This window comes from Mesocricetus auratus, unplaced genomic scaffold, assembly GCF_017639785.1.
Source record: "Mesocricetus auratus isolate SY011 unplaced genomic scaffold, BCM_Maur_2.0 Super-Scaffold_100013, whole genome shotgun sequence".
Classification (NCBI taxonomy): Eukaryota; Metazoa; Chordata; class Mammalia; order Rodentia; family Cricetidae; genus Mesocricetus; species Mesocricetus auratus.
In genome coordinates, this window is record NW_024429196.1 from 19,212,406 (window position 1) to 19,237,753 (window position 25,348).

At 40.4% G+C, this 25,348-nt stretch overlaps 1 protein-coding gene across 1 annotated transcript in view; it reads right to left on the reverse strand.

The window, feature by feature from the left end:
- The window catches only part of Tmem236 (transmembrane protein 236), a 43,923-nt gene extending 22,972 nt beyond the window's left edge, over positions 1–20,951 (reverse strand). The window contains exons 1-2 of the mRNA XM_005081263.4: positions 20,621–20,951; positions 1,380–1,452 (exon numbers count right to left, since the gene is read on the reverse strand). Coding sequence (XP_005081320.1) covers positions 1,380–1,452; positions 20,621–20,877 — 330 coding nt within the window. The 5' untranslated portion in view covers positions 20,878–20,951. The remainder of the gene's footprint in view (positions 1–1,379; positions 1,453–20,620) is intronic.
- Between the last annotated feature and the right edge of the window lie 4,397 nt (positions 20,952–25,348).

The window sequence follows — 25,348 nt, forward strand, 5'->3', positions numbered from 1 at the left end:
CCCTTTTCTGAAGAGAAATGAAGGAGGAGTGGGTGGGGTACAGAGCAGTGGTAGGGGTTAGGGACTGCAAGGAGAGGATGGAGGGAAAACTGTGATCAGGATGTAAAATAATAATAAATCAGTTTTTAAAAAGAGCAGCACGATAGGACTGAGAGCGTAGGTCAGCGGTAGAGTGTTTGCCTCATAAATTCAAGCCCCCAGGATCAATCCTCCGCAGCCAGCAACAGCAACAGAATAGAGCTGTACAACTAAAATGTAAATTTCAGCATTGGGCTGGGCTGGTGTAGCTCAGATGTACAGTATATGCTTAGCACTCACAAAGGTTCAATGGCAACACCACAAAATAAACAAATTATAATAGCTTTTAAGATGAAATACTTGGGTCTGTAGCAACAGCTAGACATAAATACATGAATGACCCTCACATCATACTTTTGAGTAAAATAGAAGACATACACTATGTAATCAATAAATGTAGTTACAATTTGACTTCCCCAATAGAAAATTCAAAAAATAGATAAACGGCTCTGTTACAAAAATCATGGTCAAAGTAATCTTGCAAGGGAGGAAGGGAAGGGAGGCAGAGTCCATGGGACTGCAGCTGCTCAAGCTGTGTCTCTTGATGTGAGTGGTGTTGGCATAAGGATCTGTTTTGTGACATTCCATTGACACTATACAGTTATGCCTCAAGCACTTTTCTGTTAATGTGTGACTATTCCATGGAAGTTTAATTTTTTAAAAAAGAGGACATCTTAGGAAATAACAAAAAAGTTTCACACCCCAGACATACCATCATTTTATGAACTGAAATTAGAACTTCTAAGAATCCCTCCCGACCCCTCCTCCTGTTCTGATAATGTTCTCCTCTTTCCCAATATCTTGGAAGTTAATAACGTCATTGGTAATGCTTTCCCTGAAATCCACGGAGAGTGAGGTTAGTCCTGTGAATCTTGCCTATAATAGTCCTGTCCTATGGTCTGGCAGTCTGTATTTCATCGAAACAAAAGGGTATCAACATAATTAACATGTGCAAAATATTTATTATTGGGTAACTTACCAAAGATAATTGTGTCAAATTGTGTAGATAATTGTGAAGAATGTAGATTGACTGAGATTTTTTTTACTCTTTATGACTTTGAAATATACTCTGTGTCATACGCACAAGGTATCCCTCAAATCACAGAAGTGATAATTATCTTATAACAAGGATTATACACACACATACATACATATATATACATATATATATCAATTTGGAAGAAAATTGAAGTAAAATAAACTTTAGAAAATGTTTTGGGCATACTTCTCTCTTGAAAAATCAAAACCATGACATTTTAAGACCACGAAATCTTGCAGCAGAAGAAATGAAAATCGCATACCTCGGTGACTGCTATAGAAAAGCTGAAGCTGGGGAGAGTGGTGAGCGCCACACACATCAGCAGCACAGGTCTCCTAGCAAAGGAGAAAAAATAAGCAACAGCAATAACACAGCACATTCACAGTTCCTGTCATATGTCCCTAATTTCATAGTTCCTCTTTCATTCATCTATAGTTTTTCTAAGAATCTCACTGCTTCCCTATTTCCATTTCCCAAATGTTTGAGTATGGCAAAGTAACATGTGCAGGAAAAAAAAAACAGAATTCTTTTCTCCAACCAAGGGCTGAGAGATTTCCAAATATCCCAAATAATTAGCAAACTAGTGATTGAGATATGAAACAAATATCATGCTGCATTTTTATGGCAGGGAAAGCTCAAATAGGTGCTTAGCTTCTTGAATGACAATCAACAAAAGACAGAGCTTTTGGGTGTAGGTTGTGTGAGTGCAGACACATACAGGGCAGCCTGTGAGTGGAGGTCAGAGGATAACGTGGGATTATACTCACCTCCACCTTGTTTGAGGGAGGGTTTCTCATTATTTTAACACTGGGTGTGGTGGACTGGCCCATGAATTTCTGGAGAGTCTCCACTCCCTAACTCCTAACTCCCTATAAAAGCAGAGTCTGGCCCTTCATGAGGGTTCTAGAGAACTGAACTCAAGTTCTTATGTTTGTGGGACAAGCACTTTAACCACTGAGCCATGTTGTCAGCCTATCAAAACTTTTTCGTTACAGTATTTACCTCCTCTTTCCCTGAACACCTTACACTCGTATAAAGTGCTTCACGTATAAGAAGTTTTGAGTTGGTAACAATTTCTCCTTGCTTCTGCCATGCCTCTCTTACCTCAGCTCCATCTTAGACACAGGCATAATTAACAAGGGAGACAGCAACCCCTCTGTAAGCCACACCCAGTGCAAATGACTAATGATAAGTTGATGGAGGAAGTCCTTTTGTGTATATGTTTGTCTGATTGGTTGATAAATAAAGCACTGTTGACCAATAAGGAAGCAAGATAGGTGGAAGTAGGAATCGAGGAGGATTCTGAGAAATGTAGTCAAGGGTGGGGAGTCCTCGGAAAGATCAGTCCTTATAAAAAATATATATTAGTAATTGTAGGTTAATAATTAAGTCAGAGCTAGCCATTAAGAAACCATAGCAAATGACCAACAGCTCCATAATTAATATAGTGTCTTGTGTGTTATTTGGGGGCTGAGACAGTGGTGGGATCCAGGCAGCTGACAGAGAGCAATACATGTTACAATAGGTATGATGGGATTTAAAGTTGGTATATCAGAAACTAATCATTTTGTTCTTTTTAATAAAATAAAAATATAAAGGAGAAAGTTGGTTGCTTTGCTTGGTGTCTCAAACCAGAACTACAATCCTGCAACATGAGGCTATTTAAAGGGACCGTGACCTAGCATATGTGGGGTTCTCATCGGTTCTCATCTTTGGAACCAACTTCTGAAAAAATAAAAAGGATGTCGAAGGGATTATTCCAGGGATCTTCTCTAAACAGTCTCCCTCATTCCCAGGTTTATAGTTACTAACCTACTTTTCCAGGACACTCAATACATACTGTACCAACTGATATCTCTACCTGAATGTTGCGGAGGCAATTCAGACTAGATGTGTCTAAAAAACAATGACAGTCCCACCCACGCAGTCACTCTAACACATCACTCCATCCTCTCTGACTTCCTGCAAAAATCCAAGTCCAGCCCATCCTCTGCTCACACCATAGTCCATTCACTATCATCTCTCAACTGTAGCGTTTCTAACAGGGTTTCCTGTTAGAGTTTCTGTTCTTGAAACCATCTAGTGTCTTCCTCTATTGGTCTCTGCCTTACACTTGGAGACAGGGTATCCTGAACCTCACCCTTTCATCTAGACTCTGTGCCCAGTGATCTCTCTGTATCCACCAGTTTCTGCCCCTGCAGTGCTGGAGTTACAGTGCACACAGCCACCATGCCAGGCTTTTTACATGAGTGCTGGGGATTCAAACTCAGTTTCTCATGCTGGCACCCTTCTCCATCTCACTATCTCCCCTAAAATTACATTTAAAATGTAAAACGCATTTTGTTGTTCTGTCTCCAAAGATGTTAGGCTTGGGGCAGGGGTGGAGAATTTGTGTTTAATGGGCACAAAGATTCAGTCTTGAAAGATGAGAAGGGTTTATCGACAGATGGTTGACAGTGATGGTAGCCCAGCAACACAAATGCATTTAATACCTCTAGCTGTACACAAAATGGTTAAGGTCATAAATTTTATGTTATGTCTATTTTACTACAGTCACAGATACCGCTAATGGATGTGCAATGCAGCTGGAATACAGTGGAGTCTTCTCACCCAAGCCCACACCTTCTTCAAGAAATCCTTTCCCTCCCTTCTTCTAGTTTCCTCCTTTAAAATGGCCTGCCTTAATGGATGACACTAGAAGAAACCATCCTGAGTGAGGTAACCCAGTCACAAAAAGAGAAACATGGCATGTACTCTCTCATATATGGATTTTAGACATAGATCTGGGGAGTGCCAGCCTACAATCCTATGGCCAGAGAGTCTGGGAAACAGAAACTTTATTTAGTGGCTGATCGAGGAAGAGGCAGACTCCCTTGGTTAAGTACTGAGCTGAACTCAAGAAAGCCAGTAACAGAGAGGGAGGACTGATGATCAAAGGGATTAAGACTGGGCTGGTTTAACCCCCAGAAACAGCTGACCAGACAAAGGTTAACTCTTGAATCCCAGGCATTAGCCTGGGAAGCCAGCATGGGACTGATCAAGACCCCCTGAATCTGGGTGTCAGTGAAGAGGCCTAGGGAATCTATTGAGCCTTGGGCAGCAGATCAGTACCCATCCCAAGTATACACACGGACTTTGGACTCCAATAGAACAATGTGAGGTGCACTCTCACCCTGAACTCTTGGGAAAGGGTCTAGGCCCTGCCCTATATGAAATGACACACTATGGACACCCCCATGGAGGGCCTCACCCTCCCTGGAGAAATGAGGGGATAACGGGGGGGGGGCATGGGAGGAAGGGAGGGAATGGGAGAGGGACCTGGAACTGACTTGTGAAGCAACCTTGATTCTTATCTAAATTTAAACTGGAAAATAAAATTAAAAAAAAATAACAAAAATGAAAAATAAAATAAAATAAAATGGCCTGCCTTTCCTGCCCCTACTTAACTCCAGCCATTCCAGCTATCTGGTCATCTCTTCATGCTGGCTTCTCCTCAGTCTTACACCATCTGTGTCTCCTGCTAGGGGGTTCTGACATATCTGCTTTGGTGGAGTCTGGTTCCACGTCATCGTCAGTTTCTCCCACTTTGGTCATTTTCTCACATTCCTTCTATACATGATTTATGCATTTGACTTTTATGCCTCCTTGAAATCCTACTGGTTTTCTTCTGTTTTTATTTGTTTGCTTTTCTTTTTTGGCTTTTCACAACAGGGTTTCTCTGTGTTACAGTTCTGACTGTCCTGGAGCTCACTTTTTAGACCAGGCTGGCCTTGAACTCACAGATTGACCTGCCTCTGCCTCTAAAGTGCTGGGATTAAAGGCGTATGCCACCAACACCCAGCTTTTCTTCTGCTTTTGTTACTGGCCCTCTTCCTCTTTCTTCATCTCACAAAACTGAACTTAAATGGCTTATTCTTTGTTTCTACCATCTCAAATACTGTTTCTGAATCATTTCATGTATAAAAACCAGCCGGGAATCTAGTGACTCCTGAGGTATCCTCTCGGGTTAAATATAAATAAGTAAAATAAAATACAGACTTTCATAACAGATTAAAATGAAACTATCTAAACTTTTAAGAATAATTCCATAGGCCTCTAACCTTCTTACAGAATTACATACAATTATTCAAGTTCTTTGGAATGTTTTAGCACAGTAACGCATGTAGCTGCCTACAGATGTATTTCACCAGTTGTGGAGCCCTTAAAACCTAATGGAGACTGTAACCACTTATAATATCAATGTAATTACTATTGTGAACCAGATTATAAAGTATCTGCTATATCTGCCATGTGGCATGAATAGATCATGTGATAAGTTATAATTCCTGATCATAGTGCTATAGGTTGTTCCCAACATTTATATTGTGTAAAATGATAGCTTTCACTGACAAGATATTTGTTCATAACCTGTTCCATTAGTTTGGTACAGTGCTATAAAATATCTACTACATACTAAACTAATGGGATAGTTAATAAGTAAATACCAACCCCTGCTTAGGTTTTCTTTAATGAATGTTTGAAATCTTCACATATATCTAGGTCCTGCCTATAATTTGTTAATAAGATATATAAATTAAGTGATATACTCACCTAAAAGACATGCTGAAATCCCAACTCTCCAGTACCTTGGAACACAACTCCATTTGGAAATCAATTTTTACATGGAATGATCCAATTAAAATAAGATCATTAGAGTGGGCCCTAACCCAATATAATCAATATTCTTATAATACAGACTAGCATGGAAAAAAAGACATGGAAACATTGGGAGAATGTCATATGGCAGTAAAAGCAGAAATCTTGGTGATTTCTGTATTAGCCAAGGAGTGTCACAGACTACCTAAATCCAGCAGAGGCTAGGACAAAGGTCGGAAACAGAGTTCCCTCACATCCCTCAGCACTAATCCAGCCAATACCTTATCTCAGGCTTCTGGACTCTAATCCAGTGAACAATAAACTTGTGTTGTATCTACCATGTGGCTGAGGGCACTTTGTTCTAGCATTTATGGAAGCAAATAGAGATTTGCCACTGGGAGAGAGATGCTACTGAAATATCTGAAAAAACATACTTGGCTTTGGAAGTGAGTAATGGGGAACTTTGGAGATGTGTGGCAGAGAAGCAGAACACGTTGGTGAGGTTGTTGGCGGAAATGTAGGTATAGGAGATTCTTAGCTGGACTCGGAGAAGACAACAGGATGGCTCATAGAAAACGTCTGTCATCTCAGAAAACAGACATGCTTTGTGAACAAACAACTGCTAGAAGTTTGACTGGCGAGGAACTTCTGATGTGTAATGGAGAAACAAGGGACGTATCATTGGGACCTGGAAGGCAGGTCATACCTTTTGAACAAAGGCAGAAAAGAGGCAAATTGTTTGGGGGAAAACAGAGTGTGTGTAGTAGTTACTTTCTTTGTCACCGTGACAAAACAGCTGACAGAAGCAACATGGGGATAGAAAGGTTTACTTGGCTCACAGTTTCAGATCATCATAATGCATAAAGCACTCTACAACTCATGGCAGTAGGATGTGTTAGGCATTCCTCACACACCAGTGGGCAAGAAGCAGAGAGATCTAGAGTGGAACCAGGGGCAGGTCTGGCCTTCAGTCTCCACCTCTAGTCACCAGCTTACAGTAGCCAGATGCCTCTCCTAATCATCACAGCTGGGAACCAAGTGCTAAAACCACGAGCCTGTGGGAACCATCCAGATTCGAACCACAACAAGAGCAAGCAATGAATCAGATACAGCACTGAGGACATCACTAAGCAAGGAACTAAAGTTATGGTCTGTTTTCTCCTTGTTATTTGTGGTAAAAATGTAACCGAAGAACAATTCATTGAAAAAAAAATACATGGGATAAAAAGGAGAACAGAACTTTACTATGTAGAAAATTCTTACCCCATCCATATTGCGGGGGGGGGGGGGAGACAAAAATATGTTCACGGATGCGTGGTGCTGGTAGTGCACACCTTTAATCCCAGCACTCGGGAGGCAGAGGCAGGTGGATCTCTGTGAGTTCGAGACCAGCCTGGTCTACAAGAACTAGTTCCAGGATAGCCTCCAAAGCCACAGAGAAACCCTGCCTTGAAAAAAAAAATTAAAATAAATAAATAACTTTAAAAATGTTCAGAAGAGAAAATCAAGATTTTGGCTTGTGAATTCAGTCCATCAAATCAGCAGAAACCCTTGGGCAGAAAATGATGGTGACCCAGGATAAGATGAAGGGGGGCTATTGAACTTCTGAGACTCTAGGGAGGAAATGAACTGATAGACTTATTTGGTTGCAAATACGTTGTGCCCAGAGAGTAAGAGTGGCGCTGACTGGTTAAGAGACTGAACAAGCTGAAGTTTTTCTATGAGTTCAGAGAGCAGGGGGCCACCAACCAGAAGCCAGCATGGTTGGGTCTGGAAGGTGGGTCCTGAGAACAAAGCATCCAGCAACAGAAAATCATCCCCTGGACTTATAACTGAATGGAATTTTCCTTCCTAAGCTTGCTCTTTTTTGGAACCTATTGCTTTTCCATATTTGTCTCTCAAAGAATGTTATGTCGATTCTGTCCCACCATTGTATTTTGGAAGCAACCTAGTTTTTTTTCTTTCTTTTCTTTTCTTTTTTCTTTTCTTTTCTTTTTTTTTTCCTTTTTTGTCCTGGAACTCTCTCTGCAGACCAGGCTGGCCTCAAACTCACAGAGATCCGCCTGCCTCTGCCTGTCAAGTGCTGGGATTAAAGGCATGCTACACCAATGCCCAGCCTGCAACCTAATTTTTTTTTTTTTTTGGTTTTTCGAGACAGGGTTTCTCTGTATTGTTTTGGAACCTGTCCTGGAACTTGCTCTGTCGATCAGACAAGCAACCTCCTTTTTAAAAAATTCATATTTTTTATGTATGAATTTGTCGGGGGAAGGGGGGAATATGTTTGCAGGTGCCTGAAAAATCCAGAAAAAAGCCATCAGATCCCCTGCAACTGGATGCTTGAAATTGAACTTGGGTTTTCTGTAAGAGAAACAAGCATTCTTTTTTGTGGGGAGGGAATGGTTTATTTGGTTTATACTTCTACATTTCTGTTCATCACTGAAGGAAGTCAGGACAGGAATTCAAACAGGAGCTGATGCATGGAGGATTACTTCTTATTGGCTTGTTGAGACTGCTTTCTTATAGAACCCAGGACCACTGGCCCAGTGTGGTGCCACTTACAATGGGCTGAGCCCTCATCCATCAGTCATTAATTAAGAAAATTACCTTCAGGCTTGCCTATATCTTAATCTTATGGAGGCATTTTCTTTTTTTATTTATTTAAATTAAAATCAATCTTGCTTCACATGTCAATCCCAGCTCCCTCTCCCTCCCCTCCTCCCCAACCCCCCAATGAGCTTCACCAGCCCCCACCCAGCCCCCACTCCATTCCCCAGGGAGGGTGGGGTCCTCCATGGGGGGATCTTCAGAGTCTGTCCACTTTGTTCAGGGCAGGGCCTATGCCCTCCTGCAAGAGTCCAGGCTGAAAGAGCATCCCTCATTGTGGGATGGACATCCAAAGTCCATTTGTATGCCAGGGACAAATACTGATCTACCCCAGACTGATGGCTGAGAAGCCAGCATGGGACTGATCCTGATCCCCTGAATGTGGGTGTCAGTGAGGAGGTCTAGGCAATCTATGAGACCTTGGGTAGTAGAAACAAGCATTCTTAATTCATCTCTTTTGAGTCACTGATAGGAATTTTGACCCAGGACAGTCATTCCCCAAGCCTTGCTCATAAGATGGTGATTCGGGTCTCTTTGAGATGCTGTTTAGATGAACTTTTGAACACAGAATTGATACTGGAACAGATAAGGCTTTTTGAGATGTTGGGGTGAATACACTCTCTTAAAGGAAATAATGTGAAGTTTGAGGGTTCAAAGGATGGGATGCTGTGGAATTAAGTTTGTACCACAGTTATGGCTGAATCCCTATTTCTAGACCCTCAGAATATAAGTTATTTGAAAATAGTGCTTTTACTAAAGTAATTAAGTTAAAATAGGATATCAGGACAGATTTTAAGTCAATGTTATGGGAACATTTTTGAAGGCAGACATGCACAAAGTGACTTCTAGGAGAGGAAAGATGGGGAAAATGTCATGTGAACATGAAAGTCAAGATCAGGGAATGGAAGGATAGCTGGCCACCACTGTATACTTCCTGATGAGTGTGGAACAAACTCAACCCCGTGTCTTTTTAGAAGGAACCAGCCTTGCTAACACTTTGACTTCAGACTCCTAAATCTCTAAAATTTTGAGACAGCAAATTCTGTTATATCACCAAGCATATACACTTTTCTTCCTAGCAATTCTAGAATGTTGCAGAATAAAAGAATTTCAGCTTAGCCAGGCGGTGTTGGCGCATGCCTTTAATCCCAGAACTTGTTAGGCAGAGGCAGGTGGATCTTTGTGAGTTCAAGGCCAGGCTGGACCGACAGCCTCCAAAACAATACAGAGAAACCCTGTCTCTTAAAAAAAAAAAAAGAATTTCAGATAGAGGTATCAGTGAATCTTTGAATGTCAACTTATGTTTAAACTAAAAGGATGCCACAATTCTACATACTGCATGGGGGGCAGAAAACTTGTGGTCATGGTGGCAGGTGCACATTGAAAAAGTGCAAGCCCCAAGATTTCAACAGCCATTGTCACTGAATGGGCAATGAGAAGATTGTCCCAGGAATCGAGTACATTATCAGAAGACCAAACTCAGCCACAAAGGGTTAAAACTTCCTGTTTGTGCAGCAAGTTCTTGCCCTGAGATTACTCATGGAGGAAGCTTGGTGGGGCAGAGGTCAGATAATTACTTGGGAAGTTACTTTCTGCTCAGAAACTTGTAAGATTCTCTTTTTTCTGTCAATAAATCAAAGTTTCCAGTCCAAGAACCCCTTGAATCTGTTCTTGGCTCCCCCAAACAGAACACTCCCACATAGTCTTCTACTGTACAATTGCTACTGAATGCTGAATGCTGTGGTGAAACATGGCATGTCCATCACTCAACCCCCACAAAAAGCCTCTCACTGATTAAGCTGGTGATGAAGGTTTAATTAGTATATCCCAGGTCATCCCTTAGGGTGTAAAAGTTGGGTTCTAATCCAGGGTGTTCTGACTGCAAACCTCAAGTCCCAATGGCTGTGATGCTGCCTGGCTCCTTTCTTTCTGCTAGCTCTTCTCAAAACACACAGACCTCTTCCTACTTCTTAAAACGTGCATTCTTCTCTCTCTGTCGGAACGTCGCCCACACTCACCTGTGGGTTTATCTTCTACCCTCATCTTTCCAAGCTCATCTCAAAGTCTACACCATGAGCTTTTGCTCTACTCTGAAAACTGTGGCCACACACACCCAAACCTGAAAACCTGCAGCATGCAAAGCACCACAATGGAGTGAGACAGGGTGGGGCATAAAGAGTGACTTTTACAGGAGGCGGAGAGGGAGTAGTAAAGTGTTTGCTGTATAAGTGTAAGGAGCCAGGTCAAAAGCCAGGCACTGAGGTGTGTTCCTACAGTCTCAGCACCAGGGAGGCAGAAACAGATGAAGGATCCCAGGGCCATTCTAGCCAAAAGAGCAAGATCCTGTTTCAGTGAGAAATACTCTCTAAAAAGGAAAAAAAGTTGGAGAGCAATGGAGGAAGACACCTGGCATCAAGCCCTGGGCTTCACACATGCACACATATGTGCATACACATGAATGAATATGTCGTACGTACAGACATACAATAACAAAATCCCTCCCTTACTGTCAGTGTTACATCAGTATTTCCCCTGTATAATTGTGCAATTTCTACAGTATTCTCCAAATCTTTGAGGAAGGATGTAGTATCCAGTGTGATGAGAGATTTAGTTGCTTTGGATTAGCATCGACTAAATGAAGAAATTGTATAATGATACAGTTTGGAGAGGTATATCAAGGTTAGAGGGTAGACTGTCTTGAATGTTAGGCTAAGTCCTGGGATATGATAATTAGAATCCTGGTTGTCAGTTTGGAAACAAGTCTTCCAGGCAGTGAATGGCTAATCTGTAAATGTTTTTTTTAGAAGAGGACTATATTAATAAGAAATAGGAACTGCAAATAAGTCCAATAGCTGAATTTATAGTTATGTATACAAATCTTTCATTTGCTTAAACCAGTAGAAAAGACTGTTAGATTATTGTGAACCTGAAGAATTTCTGGTAAGATCATTGAAGCTAAGACATCTTAAGTGACTTGACAGGAGGTAAGGAAGTTACTTTAGCTCACTTGCAGACAACACAAAAATCAAGTCAGTTTATAAACTTTGAGTGACACTATCAAGATTTTAAAGGTTTCAACTAAGTAGAGAAGTGATTAAAACTGGTATAATTATATTTAATAGGGATAAGAGTACTGGCAGATAGGCCAGCTGCCTGCTGACCTTCCCCACTCTCTCAGTTCCCTTGGACAGACACCCATTGCCCAAACCACAGGCCACGCCTGCCAGAAGATCAGATGGGCTTCCCACAGACCTCCTCCACTCTCACAGTGTCCCTCCACATTATCCCCAAGCCCCTCCCCTCCTCATCACTATATCCCAGCCCCTAACTCAGGTGAAAACTCCCTGCTACACCATGAGCCGTACTAGCCACCAGAACTCCAGGTAAGATGCCTGCCAGTAGACCTCCTCCACACTGTCAGTACCGCCCCTCCCCAAACACAATCCCCAAATCCTCCCTACCCTTCTCATCAACATGTACCATTTCCCAACTCAGGCAGAGAGTCCCTTCTTAACCACAGACCCGAGAGGAAACAGAAAACAAGGAATAAAAGACCTGTCCAACAAAGACAAACCTAGAAATCAGCACCCAGACATTTAATCATCCCCAAACCCAGATGTGTAGATGCAAGAGTAAGAACACAATAAACAACAGCTAGGGCAATATGTTACCACTAGAGCCCAGGTACCCTACTACAGCAAGCCCTGAATATTCCAACACAACTGAAGCACAAGAAAAAGACATTAAAACCAACTTTATGAAGATGATGGAGATTGTTAAAGAAGAAACACATAAATTATGTAAAGAAATCAAGGGAAAAATGAACAAAAAATGGAGGAAATGAATACATCCTTTAAGGAAAGTCAGGTAAAAACAAACAGCTGAAGAACACCAATAAAACTATTCAAGACCTGAAAATAGAAACAGAAGCTATAAAGAAAACAAAAAAATGAGGGAATTCTAGAAATAGAAAATGCAGGTAAGTGAACAGGAACTACAGAGCTAAGCATCATCAATAGAATACAGGAGGTGGTATCAGTCAAAGAAAATGGTAAATCTAAAAAATTCCTGACATGAAACATCGAGTAAATCTGGGATACTATGAAAAGACCAAACCTAAGAATAATAGGAACAGAAGAAGAATCTCAGCTCAAAGACACAGAAAATGTTTTCAACAAGATCATAGAAGAAAGCCTTCCTAACCTAAAGTAGGAGATGCCTACAAAGGTAAAAGAAGCACATATGTGGTGGTTTGTATAAGTATGGACCCCATAAACTCATGTGTTTGAAATGCTTAGCCAGAGGAAGTAGCACTACTAGGAGGTGTGACCTTGTTGGAGTAGGTGTGGCCTTGTTGGAGGAATGATGGCACTATGCGGGCAGGATTTAAGGTTTTATATATGCTCAAGCCTTGTCCAGTGTGGCAGTCTGTCCTTCTTCTGTCTGCAGATCCAGACGTAGAACTCTCAGCTCCTCTAGCACCATGTCTGCCTGCACACCACCATGTCCTGCCATGATGATAATGGACTGAACCTCTGAACTGTGAGCCAGCCCCAATTAAACATTTCCTTTGTAAGAATTGTCATGGTCATAGTGTCTCTTCACAGGAATAAAAACTAAGACAATGCAGAACACCAAATAGATTGGACCAAAAGGAAAGTCCCCTCACCATATAACAACCAAAACACCAAATATACAGAACAAAAAGGAATATTAAAGGCTGTAAGGGAAAAAGACCAAGTGACATAAAGACAGACCTATTAGAATTACACCCAACTTGTCAATGGAAACTCTGAAAGACAGCAGGATTTGGAAAGATGTCCTGCAAGCTGAAAGAGACATAAGATGCCAACCCAGACTACTGTACTCAGTAAAACTTTTAATCACGATAGATGGAGAAAACAAGATATTCCATGATAAAATCAAATTGAGACAGTATCTACAAATGCAGCCCTGTGAAAAATGCTAGAAAGAAAACTCCAACCCAAGAAGGCTAAGTACACCCATGAAACACCTACAAATCTCAAAGAAAGGAAATACAGACACACACACACACACACACACACACACACACACACACACATGCCACCACCACTACCACCACCACCAAAAACAACAAAATAATAGGAATTATCATTTGCCATTGAAATCTCTCACTATCCATGGTCTCATTTCCTCAGGAAAAAGACACAAACAGAGTGAATGTGAAAACAGGATCCATCCTTCTGCTGCATACAAGAAATACACCTAAACATCAAAGATAAACAATACCTCAGAATAAAGGGTTAGAAAAGATTTTCCAAGCAACTGAACCTAAGAAATAAACTGCAATCAATAAAATAGAAACAAAGAGAACAATATAAAGAATCAAGAAAACCCAGAGTTGGTTCCTTGGGGAAATCAATAAGATAGACAATCTCTCCCAAACTAACTAAAAGATGGAAAGAGAATCTCCAAATTAACAAAATAAGAAATGAAAAAGGGAACATAACAGCCAACACTGAAGAAATCCAAAAAATCGTTGGGTCATGTTTTAGAAACCTGTAATCCACAAAATTTGGAAAATCTAAAAGAATGGATAATTTTCTCCATAGGTACCACTTACCAAAGATCAGATAAACAACTCAAATTAACCTATAACCCTTAATAAAATAGAAACAGTCATTAACGTTCTCCTACCCAAAAAGAGTGGAGGGGGGAGAAAATTGTAGGAGCCATATGGGTGGAAGACACCACAAGAACATGGCTCACAGAAGTCAATTAAGCAGGGCTCATAGGGTTTGTGAAGACTGAAGTGGCAATCATAGAGTCTGCATCAGTCAATACAGGGTTCTTTGCATATATGTTATAGTTATTTTGATGTACATCTTTTAGAAGTCTCCACTTTGAAGTAAGTCTTATAGAAGTTTCAGTTGACTTGACCTTTAGTTCTAACGCTGGTGGCATGACAACAAATTAAGTCAATGGTATTGAATTGATGGTTTAAGTCAGTATTTACATCAAAAGGATGTGAAGAAACAATATTCAGACATTAGGAAGCCAGACAGCCTCCCAAGGAGACTTCCAAAAACTGTACAAAGTCCAGGAACCATGGTTAAAAAGGACTGGTATTCTACAAACTGAAAAATAAATCAGGACCATGTCTGAGGACAGAAGGGTGACATGAATACCTTCATGTGTCTTAAAACTTTTGGGACAGATACAGTGTGCTCCTAGAAGTAACCTGAAGATACATCACAGAAATGGCAGTTTATATTTTTGATACGCTTAAGGAACATAGAGAGAGGGGTGTAATGGGAGGGATGGACAGATATCCTGGCCATGGCCAAGATCACTGATATACAAAGGGAAGCAAAGTCTTGAAAGTGGATCAGGAGGGAAGCTGCATGGTGGCAGAGTTTTTCTGGTAAATAAGGAAGACCATTCTGGTAATTAAAACCACAGAAAACACTAAGATCCCATTTTAAAGGGAGAAAAAAGAGATAGATGGTCTATCTATCTTGCAAGAAATAGTTTAGACCCTGAGTTCTTAGATTTCTTCTAGCCAGCAAGTTGATTTTTAAGGGACAAAGATGATGTTCAGAAACCTTTATTAAAGAGGAAGGCAGCCATGAGCCACAAAGTGATTATGTAGACAATGACTGACATATATGACAGCAATCTCAAAAGGTAACAATGGATTTGAAAACTCCTCTCACCTGGTGATGTCATAGCCAGCTTATAGTCATAACACAAGGATTTACTTACATATTTTTGATAATGTATACTATATATATATATACATATATATATATCATGCTGCCAAACATAAAGTACATCACATACAATCCATCTACAGTATATAATACCAAAATGGTGATAAGCATGTTAGTGGTCTCTACGGTTACTATTCTGTGCTTTTATTGTTGTTTTATATTGTACTCCTACTTCATAAACAAGCTGCTAGGAGTGGCAGGAGGAATGCAGAAGTGGAATTTATGGACAAGGAAGGTTAAGGAGTACAGGGGTGAAGACTTATGGGAAGAATAACAATAGGATGGTAGAGTTAACACCACTTAGCTGAATATTTCAAATAAAAGAGAAAACTCATATCTTCAGTGCAGAGTTGAGAACATGTAAAGACATATACACATATATATACATATATATATATATGCTAGTTACCCTAACCTGATCCTTGAACATCATATACATGTATTGAAATGCCTCAGTGTGCCTCCAAAATGGGTATAATTACTATGTGACCATTAAAAGAAAATATACTTAAATATTTCAATTTAAAAAACTCTTTATCCAGACATAGTGGTACATACCTCTAATTCTAGCACTTTGGAGATGGATGTGGGAATATACTGAATTCCAGGGCAATGTGGTCCATACAGCAAGACTCTGTCTCAAGAATAAAAAACAAAAAAACTGGGGTGCAGTTCAGTGATAGAGGATCAGCCAGCCCAGAATGCATAAGGCCTTGTCTTTGATCTTCAGTACTGCAAACAAATGAAAAAAAATGTCCTCAGCAGTACACAGTATGTATAGAGGACTCAGGCATTTATTTCTTGAAGCATCAAGAAACTATTTCTTGATGGGCAGTGGTGGTGCACACCTTTAATCCCAGCACTTGGGAGGCAGAGACAGGCAAATCTCTAGGAGTTCAGGGCCAGCCTGGTATACAAAGAGAGTTCCAGTACATGCTCCAAAGCAATACAGAGAAACCCTGTCTCAAAAACGAAACAACAAACAACAAAAAAGAGACTCATGTCTTAGAAGGTATTCCATCTTTAAATACTTATGACTGCACTATCCTAATTAAAAAGGACTAGACAAGAATGAGAGATGAACAGAATTCCACAACCCTAGCCATAATTAGCAACATGCTCTTCTTGTTCTTTAAACAAACTCAGGACAATGGCCTGATATTGTGTCTGAATATATAAAATATGAGGAAACATGCCAGAAAATCAAATCCATGGTGGGACTGGAAATGAAGGTCCTATAGGGGGAAAGGGAGCTGGTCCACAAGAGAAGAAATGATGGACTATGGAGACCTTTTGCACATGGTGGGTAGAGACCAAAAGGGTAGCTCTTGCTGTCTTATGAAATAGAGTAGGGTAAAGAAGGAAAGCCTGCATTCTAGAATGCTAAAGTCACTGATTCTGAATAGAGAGGAAAGTGACAGCCACATGGGAGCACTAGTAAGTAAATAACTATAAGGCCCCGATATACAGATCAAGGAGGGAATGCAGCTCAGTTGGCAGGCTGCCTGTCTAATGTGCAAAAAGTCCTGGTTTTGATCCCCAGCACTGCACAAAACTGGGAGTGTGGGGGGGGTACATTTCTGTGATCCAAGCACTTAGGAGATGGAGGTAAAAGACTTAAAGAATTCAAAGTCATCATCAGCTACACACAAAGTTTGATATGCTTCTGTTATACCCCAAAAACATCCATCATACTCATAAATAATAATAATGATAATAATAATAATAAATGGTTACTGATATCCTACTGAAAACAGTGGGCTGCATTCCCTGCAATGCAGTACAGATGTCACAGGTGCTGTGTGTCCTACTGGAGGACCCTGAAGACAGACATCCAAATTCAAAGCATGGCCTTTCAAACTTTGAGATCCTGCAGATCCCTGGTACATCATAGTTTGAAAGAGTTGAATTATGAAAAAGAGTGGGAAGGATCTCTGAAACCCAGTTCTTGGTCCTGAGGCAATCTGGGAATTTCCACATATCTACAGACATGTCCCTGGTGAGCCTTCTGTTCCTCCAGGAAGAGCTCTCTGTTATGGATTGGGTATTAACTTAAGCAGCTTTTCTTTGTTCCACCTAGTCTCTCCCTAATCCATATGAATGATAATAGGCAACGAAGAAAGGAACAATGATTCTAAAAGAATGAGGAAGTGTTTGACACAAGTGAAAGTTCAGTCTCTACTGTTGACTTAGTTTATGTCTTCAGCTCCGTGACTTGCTTCCTCTTTACGAAAGGTTTATAGCCACCTAGTCAATTTGCAGCACGGTCCAGTAGGTCACAGAGAAAGAGAAACTCAAAGCAGTTGGGTAAATGCAAAAATTCTTTTGAGGTTATAATGGTATCACTCTACAGGTTCTCATGTTCAAATGACAAAAGAGATTCACATTTTAGGAGTACCACTGACAGCACCACATTACTTCAGTTTTATCATGACGTCTTTCATAGATTAATACTCTATGGATTAAACAAGCTCACAGTTTAAATGGATATAGTCAGTTTGGCTGGAGGTCACTAACACTGATATCCATATAGTGCTTTGAGACACTTCATTAGCAATTTGAGATGCACAGTCTTATGCTGTTTTTTTTTTGTTTGTTTGTTTTTTGTTTTTAAGACAAAAATCCCAAAAATGGAGACTAGATGGTCCCTGTTTGGTTCTTGAGAAAACTAAAGCTCAGGGAATACAAATAACTCACATCTGACAATGTCAAAGCTGAGATTTGAATCCATGTCTGCTCTTTCTTACCCCTGTTCTTTGGACAGAATTCTACAGGGTTCATGTGGGCCTCTTGGAGAAGTTCTCAAATAGTCTCATCAGTATCAAACCTATGAACTTAAAGATTTGTGAAACTATATGAACAACTGTCTACCTAGTTACTCAACAATAAATAATAAATTAAAATAATAATGTTTGTGACTCCCCACTATATATCTTGTTTTTTAAAGCTATCTTCATATAGCAACTAAGGTTTGATACACTGTACATGATTGCATTTGTGTAAATGCAAAAACAACTTTGAGGTTATAATGGTATCACTGCTGCATTGCCTCTCATATGTTCAACTGACAAACAAAATATCATTGGAAGTCATGTTATAAGTACTACTGAAATGCACATCCTTGGGAGAAATATATTTTAATACTATTAAAGTATACCATGGCTGGCCTTCAAAATCAGAAAGAAGAAAGAAAAAAATTTTTCTAAAGTAGAAGAACTTGTGCAGAATCAGACAACTCTGGCATTACAGATCCCAGACCCACCCTAAGGCAGCTGTATCTCCTAACAAAGTTATCACTTAAGTTTCTATTGCTCCAGAACATAAGGACAGCAACACCTAACTGCACTGAGTTGCCATAAAGTCTAAATTTAGGTTTGCTGAGTGTGTAAAACGCCTACAAGTTGTTTTCATGAGCTGTTTCTTCCCTTTAATGACACTAAAAGGTCACTATTAGGTAGTGTTCATGAATGAGCTCATGAGGAAATAGTTGCAGAGTTCACTGAAATTACAGATAAAACTGATATCTATGAAAAACCATTTACAGCACCTGTGGCCAGCCTCACCCATGAACAGAAAAGAAAGACAGGGCAAGGATTCCCCAGAAGAACTCACTGAAAGATGAAGCTGTAGCAACAAACAAAGACCCTTTGATCCACGGACTAGTGGGGACAGATGTGTGCAATGAAGTTTGAGCAGACAGCAGAAGGGTGAGAGTACACCATGCACTGAAGACTGGCAACAAAAGGCTTCTCAATCTCAATTGCCCTGAAGGCCAAGACCTTGTCCATCAGAGATAGTGTAGAATCGTGGTTGGAATATCGAGTATGGCCTGAGACAGGCCAAAGTCCAATGCCCAGTTCTATTATTTACTAAACTGGTTTTGGGAAAGTTTCTAAGTTTTTTTGGCAATAGTAATGACACAACCATTAAAAACATCTACTTTTTGAGGTAAAATACTTGTATGAGGTGGTCAGAATTAAGAAATAAAAATCCATGTATAACACCCTCAACACACAGATCTGTGAAAAAGCAATTGTAGCTTAATACTCATATTGATAATAAATTATATGGGAAAGTAATTATATGAAAAAGTTAGCGATCTGAATAACATTAAGAGCATAAGGTGCTAGAAATGAGACAATGTCAAAACAAGCCATCAAAACCAAGAGTCTTGGGGCGGGGTCACTGCAGTAGACTATTGTCCTACTGTTTCACTCTGTCATTTGGAATTGCCACTATTTCCTCAAAACCATTTACTCATTCAACAGTCTTGGAGTGTCAAAGGAATTTGGGGTGCATGGTTCACCTTTAAGGTACCCTATTTGTGAGCCTGAGACTCAAGCCAGGGTTGGAAAGTCTCTGCCTCCCATTGACAAAAGCAGTGCCAACCACAAAATGATTTAGTTCTGAGAAGCCTTGCCCTTAAGGAACAGAAAACGCCCTGGCAAGGTTCAGGGAGCCACATTCAGTGTCAGAAGCTAAGGAGCCTTGGTAAATTCTACTCATACTTCAGCTCTCTGTGTCAACACCCTTCCAAAGATTATTCTACCATGTATGTTTGACTTTTATGTTTGTGCCCTAAATTATATTACAACACTTAGCTCTTCCTATTTCAAATTCTCTACGCATTACTCACCTGTAAAGTAAAGGATTGGTAACAAAGTAACAAAGAGAATTTAACTCATCAGAGACAATAAAGAAATTCCAGAAGTGAGAACTAGATCTAAAGATCTAAAAGGGAAAATATCGTAGTAACAAGGATTGCAGTACTATCCAGTAGTTCTATAGGATGCCAAAGTAAGATGATTTCATTGTTATGTTCACTTTTTTTCTTTTGAGAATCTTGCTATGTAGCCCATGCCGACCTAGAACCTTTAGATCCTGCTACCTCAGCCTCCTGATTGCTTGCTGGGTGTGCAGGCATATGCTACTGAACCTAGCAACATCAAATCTTTATCTCAGGTAATTCTGCATCATCACAGACATATTTTCTCCCTGCAAGGGATAATGGGACTTACCACCACTTAATCTTGGTAATCAAGTTGCCTAAAACATCTCAGTTAATGAGCGGCCAAATCGTGCCTTGGACCCACAAAGGGCAACGTAAACCCTTAGAAGGAAGTGCTGCTTTCAGTTGGCACAAACATGAAATTCTGCATGCTAATCTTCTGATCATGATGTGTGTAGGGAAACTCTGGAGACTTTGTACAGTTCAGAGTACTGAGAAAGTACTGGCAGCAGTCAAACCAACATTCCTTGTTAATATACATAATTTGTTATTCAGAAAAAATGATCATAGAAAATGTAGCAATAGCATAACATCAATATGTTTATAGAGAAGATATAAAAGATACCACAGCATCAATACATTTACAGGCAGCGAGTGCAATTTCATCATTAATCTAATACACACTTGTGCTAAGTTCATATGCTTGGCACACATGTGCACATCACATTCATGAATTAAAAACATGGCAGGGACTCCCTGCTAATGAGCTCTTTTACTTACCATCCTATAATTTTTTTGTAAAGATGCCGTTTCTTGTATAAGACAACTTTTATCGGAACCCAGATCAAGAGACTCACTACAGCCACATAGGCAATGGAACAGGAAACAATGAGCCAATAGTGCGTTCTGTCAGATGAAATCTTTGTGCTCTGATAGGAAGTAGCAAATTGTTCCATTATCACCAGGGTAGGAATGGAGAAGGCAGCAAACTCCAGAAGCTCAAAAAACACCAGCTTAATTATTTTGCCAGAAGCCATCCTGAGGAGCAGCAAGCAACCAAGTGTCTGGCACTCCTCTGTTGACTGTGAGCAGCATACGAACACACACCGGGATCAAGTTCCTTGTACTCCAATAGCTAACCAGGGATTTTATTCTTTTATTGACCCTCATGGTTCAATGATCTTCTGACTTAACAACCATAGTCTCTTAAAGAAACAGAGCCACTGTGGAAGTGACCACTAAATGCATTCACACATCTCCTATTAGAAGTCTCTCAAGCATGGGAATACTGGTTAAAAACAGATGTTTTTGTTTGTTTTTATTGTAATGCTTATGGATAATTTTGGTGCAAGTCACTTATATAATAGTTAACCCTTAGTAGGTATAACTATTAGAATAATGTAATTCTACAGTTGAAAAGGATTTCATTTACTAGAATACATCTATACTTTTAGTTCCATTTATATATATATGTATATATATATATAAGTAAATTCATGCAGAGAGGTACTCAAACTCTTAAGTCTTCATCTTCAAATCTACTTTTTGTAATTCTTCAAAGTTCTGAGAAAGGGAGTTTGGATTCAGTTTATCATTTTCCTAACCAGGATCTCTCCTGATATAGTATTTATTCATTATTTCATGCTGATGAGTGTGCAACACAAATTTACACTGTTCTTCATTCCATGGTCAGGAAACTGTCATAGTGCTATTAGAAACCTGTTATCAGGATTTCCACATTCATAACTCAGTATCTTGTCTAAAAATTACATGAAATATGTAAAATGCATAGCCACTTATGAAGGATACTTTCCTTGTAAAACTTACTTGAGGGCCCACGATGATCATTTTACTTGGTATTATGGTGTGACAATGACTGACAGAGCTGCCTACTCTGAAAGTGTTCATAGTCCAATAGAAAGAACAAACCTATAAGTAACAACAGAGAGCAAAGACCAAAGGTATAAATTATATGATACAGTTAAGCTAAAGCATGGGACAACTTTGCCTTTGGGCCATGAGAAAGGGAAAGAAAGATAAAGGATGACTAAGATAAATGAGGGATGTTGGTGATACTTCAGATAGAAAACTACAGAGGAAGCTGCAATGATCAGCAAGAGCCAGCAGAGCATAGCAGGGACTAGGAGAAGGTTATATTAGAATACTCCACTGAGTTCCCCCACAAATAAATATCCGATAAGTGTAGAACAGTGGCATGGAAAGAATTTATTACAAAAAAATCCTCAGTGTTTTCTTTTTAGTCTCTCTGTCTCTGTCTCTCTTTCTCTCATGTGGGTGGGGGTGTGGGGTGTGGGGGAGTGTATGCACGTGTGTCAGGAACACACGTGTAGGCCACCTGGAAACTGAGCTTGGGTTCTCTGTAAGAGCAGTATTCTTAACCACTGAGCCATCTCTCTGGCTGTGATTCTTGCTATCTGCCCACAGAGAACCCAATACCATGGGAATAATTGTTGACTATATTGATATCCACTGAATATTTAATGTATCCAGATCACTGCAGTCCCTATGCAAGATGAAACAAATGCATAGGAAAACCTGGAAATCCTTATAGAAGGTGCTGAACAGATCAGGGATGGGGAAAGCCTTGGTGTCTAATTCCTTCACTCTTCTCCAGCCACATCTGCCTGAACAAAGGGCACCGGGTCACAGGACATCCTGCAATCTACCTAAGACCTGAAGTCCCCTCAGCCCATCAGATTCTTTCCCTCCAGAAAGTGAGCTATCTGCTGCTATGATAAAAAACCAACAAAACCAATTTGTGGGAAGGGGGTCTCTCATTGTACAGCTTTCCAGTTCATCAGGAAGGGAAGTCAGGGAAGGCACTCCAGGCAAGAAACCTAGAGAAAGGAAGTGAAGCAGGGGCCATGGAGGAATGCTGCTTATTGGCTTGGGCTCCAGGCTCACACTTGGCTGCTCATTCTTATACCTCTCAAGACCTTGACCTATCAATCTTTAATCAAGAAAATGCCCCCAATGGAGTTGTCTACCTGTGAGGAATAGAGGAAGCTCTGAGTGTGTGAAGGTCTGAGTGAACATGTTATTGACATGGTCATGGTCATGGTCATGTCAAGGACCATAGCCTCAGATCCATGGGTAAATGCAAAGCCTTCCCTCCAGGGTGAGGCCTAGAGAGATGGCTAAGCACCTCTTGTCTATGTGTGGGGACTGATAGCATGTGCGGAGAATGTACAGCATAGCTTTCTCCCCATCACCCGCCATGAATGCTTACAGTCTGAAGATTGCTACCCTAAAGAGACTGTTCTTACCTTTATTCGGCAGAATGTGATAGCCCCATCTTCCCACGCAACTGTATATACTAAATTTACTGTGGTTTCTCCTTCAGAGACCCCAGCCCACCTGATTCCAGCTCTTCTATGCCCTTGAGTCCATGTTTCTATCATTGTTTTGTTCTCTTGTGGCCCCAGTCAGGTCAATCCCTGAAAACCATGCAATGACTCAGCCCCAAGACGCAAATCTAACGAAAGCATTTTCAGAGCTGAGGACCCTCTTCCCACATGGCCCAGTTTGTCTCACATTGAAAAAAAAAACCCAAAATGTTCTTGGAGTAGGTATGACTTTGTTGGAGCAAATGTGTCACTGAGGGTGGGCTTTGGGTTTCAAATGTCCAAGCCAGGCCCAGTGGCTCTCTTGCTCTTGCTGCTGCCTCCAATCTAGATGTAGAACTCTTGGCTCCTTCTCCAGCATCATGTCTGCTGTGCACCACAAAGCTTCCAATCACTGAACTGTAAACCAGCCCCAGTTAATGCCTTACTTTATAAGAGTTGCTGGAGTCATGGTGTCTCTGCACAGCAATGGAAATCCTAACTAAGACAAACAGACTATCTCAATTAGGCTAAACAAGTTGGGAAGACTTGCCTATTGTGTGCTGTGCCATCCAGGGTGCCAGACTGAACACAAAGGAGAAAGTCTTCTTTCCACAATCATATCCCTCCACTTCCTGATTGGGAACAGAATGTGACAGCTGTCTCAAGCTCCTGCTGTATGTCCAGGATGGACCATACCCCCAGTTTGTGAGCCAACAAAATAAACTCTTTCTCCCTTAAGTTGCTTTGGTCAATGTATTTCCTCACAGCAACAAAAAATTAACTAAGACAGTAAACTATGTGATGAATGAGTAAATAAACAGAAGCCAGACGCAGAGGGAACAGAAGACTCAGCAGAAGGGTGACATTAATCCAGAGAGTGAAATGACTGGGGTAGACTGATAAGTAAGCACAGCAAGAAACACCCACTCTAGCAATGCCTCAACTGTTCATATGAACCAATACAAAAGGGAACCATTGTTCTTTGCATCTGTGTTCCCATACACGTGCACGCATGCACACACACACAAAGTTTACTGTGAACATCAAGAAAAACAAGTGAGGTTTAGGTACAAGGGATAAATAACATTCAGACACGTGCAAAAGCTGGTAATTCAGAAGACATGACACTGGGAAAAATGTAGAAAGCAGAGGACCATTCTCAGAACTGAGTACAGACCTCTACCACTCTTCCTCTTGACTCAAAGCAAAATCTACTTATTGCTGAAGCATTTTGTTTGCATAGGGGAATGAAAAGGCCTCCCTCTGAAAACTCTTGTTAAGAGTGTTCATGCTCTATAGACAGAGCTGAAGAGAAGGGAGAAGCAAGTTGAAGAGACAATGATTAACACTCTCAGTGATGCAATGTCATTTTTCACTATAAAATGTTGTAGTGATAGTCATATAAATGCAAAATTCAGAAAGAGACCCAACAAATTAATAGTGTTGTGCCTGGGAAATGAGGGAGAGCAGTATACAAGAGAGTTTCTTCAAAATCATTTTATTAGCATTGCCAACATCTAAATATTTCATAAACCTAAGAAATTAGATGGTAAGTGTAGACTAAGAAAAATGTGTTTTAAAATCATTGCAATTGGGCTGGAGAGATGGCCCAACTGTTAAGATGCTCTTGAGAGAACTCAGGTTTTATTCTCAGCACTCACATAACTCATTTAACTCCAGTTTCAGGAGATCTGACACCCTCTTATGCATCCCAGGCACACATGCATGCATGCAACCAAACCCTCATTCTCATAAAATAAAAAAATAAATTTAAAATAATCACTGCAATTGAATAAAAAGCTTGCACTGTATTTAAGTCCTCAATTTGCCAGTTCACTTCCCTCCTTTTCCTTGGGCAGGAGCTAGATAAACAAATTTCACTTCCACTTAACCTCTGAATGGAAAAACTAAATAGAAGCAGACAGCCACAAAACTAACATCAAGCAGGAGAAAGCCATGGAAAAGCATTTCCCAAGTAGAACTGAGTTACTGTCTCCTCCTTTTGCAGACTAGTTGAGAAGCATGGATTCATCCTTTGGTGCTCATCTGGAGTACGTTCTCCTGTTCAAACTTTCTGTGGTCACTTTCTCCAAGTGACATTTCCTCCTTTGTGCCAAGTGCTTTTGGAAGCCCTCTGGGCTCTCAGTTCTATCTAACTATC